Source organism: Cryptosporidium hominis, assembly GCF_000006425.1.
Source record: "Cryptosporidium hominis TU502 chromosome 7 CHRO017116, whole genome shotgun sequence".
Taxonomy (NCBI): domain Eukaryota; phylum Apicomplexa; class Conoidasida; order Eucoccidiorida; family Cryptosporidiidae; genus Cryptosporidium; species Cryptosporidium hominis.
Genome location: NW_666810.1, coordinates 1 through 2,816, shown reverse-complemented (window position 1 = coordinate 2,816; position 2,816 = coordinate 1). Strand labels below are relative to the sequence as shown.

The window sequence follows — 2,816 nt, the reverse complement described above, 5'->3', positions numbered from 1 at the left end:
TGACATATTGTTGTTATTCATCATATTAACAATACCGGTATTGCCTATACCGGTATTGGAATCATTTGAAGAAAAAGATAAGATCTTTCTAACCAAATTTGGAATCTTGTGAATCTTCACAAGATTCTTAAGTTCTTGAATTACTGAACTTCCAAATGAACTCCCTCCATTAATACCAATACCATTCCTGCAAAGTACCGAAATAATATCCAAAATATATTGTATATAAGAATCCACCAGCTCGTATTTGCTACAACCAAGCTCCCTCTTTATTGTATTTACAATAAAAGTCGTCAAGTCCCTATAAAATTTCATTATTGGAGATAAACAAAGTGATAAAGATTGCTCATCTTCAAAAGGAAAAATCAGCCATTCTGCTAGAGATTCTACTCCTGTATTCACTATTGTTCCGATATCGATCATTATTGAAGATGTATAAATTTCTGGAGCATTTATCCCTCTAATCCAAGAGTTTGATCCTGAATCTTTATTATCCTGATAAACTTTATATACTAGATACTCTATATTATTAATTCTATTCTGAATTAATAATATAAACTGTGGAGAAAATAAATTAAACAAAGTTACCTGCTGTAAATGATCATTCATATACCGTCTCCTCATCATCTCTTGCAATCTTAATTCTAATTGGGAATTATAATCATTACTCACATTATTTATTTGATTGTATATCATTTGAGCATCTATTATCCTACTCTGGATCTTAATAGAATCCAAATTAAATTCTAACCAATTCTTTAAGATCACCATATATTTGTCTATTCCTATTATACTTGACACAAGATCTTCAAATTGAGACCTTGAAATCATTAAAAGATCCCAATATTCTGAATTCATTAACTCTTCCATATAATATGGAGCATATACTTCAAGTAATCTCACTGTTATCAGTACATAATCCCTTACTAAACTTATACTTCCTCCTCCTGCTGTCAAACTTGCTCCTTCATACATTACTCTACTCCAACTCGTGATCGTTTCTGATATAAATGTATCCTCTAAAAACCTAAATGCATTTATAAATGTTTCTAAACATCCTTGAATCTCTTGACGAGCTAATCTTTCCATTCTTTCCTTTTCTTCACTATCTCTTAAATCTTTAGAATTCAATCTAAGCTTTAATTCAACATAGTGAGTTGCTGGAAGTTTTAACATTTGCATTGGGATCTCAAATACTCTCTAATTCTTTAATTCATNTGATCTTAAAATACAGTAATTACAATATCGAGTCCAAAGTCTTTATTCTGAACCAATTTGGGCCATATNTGCTGCTCTTCTAGCTACTAATGATAAACTATCATCTTCTTCTAATACCATACACGTGTTCATCCTACTTATAATCTGTAAAAGCTTTCTTAGAATCCCTGGAGCTTCTAATTTAAAGAAGCTTTGACAAAGACAAAGAATTCTTGATCTGAAAGATAAAGTACTTAATCTTCTGATTAGTATTTCTCCATATACCCTTTCTGATCTTGAACTTGTTGTTAAAGATATACCAAAAATCCTCCAAAATTGATCATTTAAAGTATCTTCTTTATTATTTTTATTCTTGATACCTTTAGATATACCGTCTCTTAGACAAATCATCCAATCAGGACTTTTCCAAAGTTGATCATTTTGTCTTAAAATTGGTTGAGAAATTATTGAACTTAAATTTGAACTTATATTATTAGTCTTTCTCCCTTGGATCTGAATAATAAATGAATTGATCTTATAGAATCTATTTAAATATGTAAAGTCTTCATCTAATTCATCTTCTTTATTTTCAATATAAGACGACTTCTCAACTAATGATCCTCCTTCTTTTACATCCTTGCTATTATTAGTAATCTTTCTTAAAAGTTCTCTACTATTACTATGAAATCTGGATCTAATATTAGATCCAGATGATTGCTTTGTAGTATCTTTAGATACAAGTGTCTCAGAAGTACCAGCATTGATAGATCTTTGATCAATAGGTTGGGAAGAAATAGTAAAGCAAGTTTTTTTTTTTTGGGGGGGCGGTCTGTTTTGGGGTTGTGTTTTTTCCTCCTGGTCTGCCGCGGGCTCCCTCTCTTTGTGGTGTCTCCGCCCCTTCCCTCTTTCCCCTTCCCTCCCTCTCTCTTCCCCCCTTTGCCTCCCCCCCCCCCTTCCCCCTCGTTCCCGTCTCCTCGTGGGGTCGCGGCTCCTCCTTGCCGCCTTCCCCCCCCCGCCTCCTCCCCCCCCCTTCTTCCCTCCCTTTCCCGTCGTCTCCCCCCTCCTTTCTCCCCCGTCGCCCCCCGGTCCTCCCTCCCCCTCTCTCCCCCCTTTCCCCTCTCCTTCTCCCCTTTTTTCCGTCTCCTTCCCCCCGCCTTCCGCCCAACATTCTCCCCCGCCGCCTTTTCGTCTGCCTCCTACTCCCCCTGGGGCCTCCCTTCCTCTCCCCGTCCCTTTGCGTGCTGCGTACCGTTTTGGCTCTCTCATTTTGTCATTGCCCCTTTCCCTTCTCCCGCCCCCTCGTTCTGTCCCGCTGTCTCGCCTCCCTCCGTTCTCCCTCCTTATCAGTCGTACTCCCTCGCCCCTTCGCTCTCTGCGTTCCGTTTTGTCCCCCTCTTCACTTGTACTTGCCGAGTGCGTGCCTCTCTCTGTCCGGTTCGGATCCCTCCGTTTCGCCACTCCCCTCGTCTTCGCTGTCCTCGTGCCCTGTGTATCGCCTGCGCGGGCGTTTCGCTTGCCGCTCTTCGTCCCCCCTCTCGTGCCCGCCCCTCGCCTGCCGCGCCGCCCTGCCCCCCGCGCGCGCCTGCTCCCACCTCGGTCCTAGCCACTCTCCGACTTGT

The 2,816-nt window shown here is 40.3% G+C and overlaps 1 protein-coding gene across 1 annotated transcript; it reads right to left on the bottom strand.

Annotated features, from left to right (window-relative positions):
- Positions 1 to 1,260: 1,260 nt before the first annotated feature.
- Chro.70556 (hypothetical protein) lies at positions 1,261 to 2,463 on the bottom strand. The annotated part of the gene is made up of 1 exon (XM_660138.1): positions 1,261 to 2,463. The coding sequence occupies one exon, from the start codon at positions 2,461 to 2,463 to the stop codon at positions 1,261 to 1,263; it is 1,203 nt and encodes a 400-aa protein (XP_665230.1).
- Between the last annotated feature and the right edge of the window lie 353 nt (positions 2,464 to 2,816).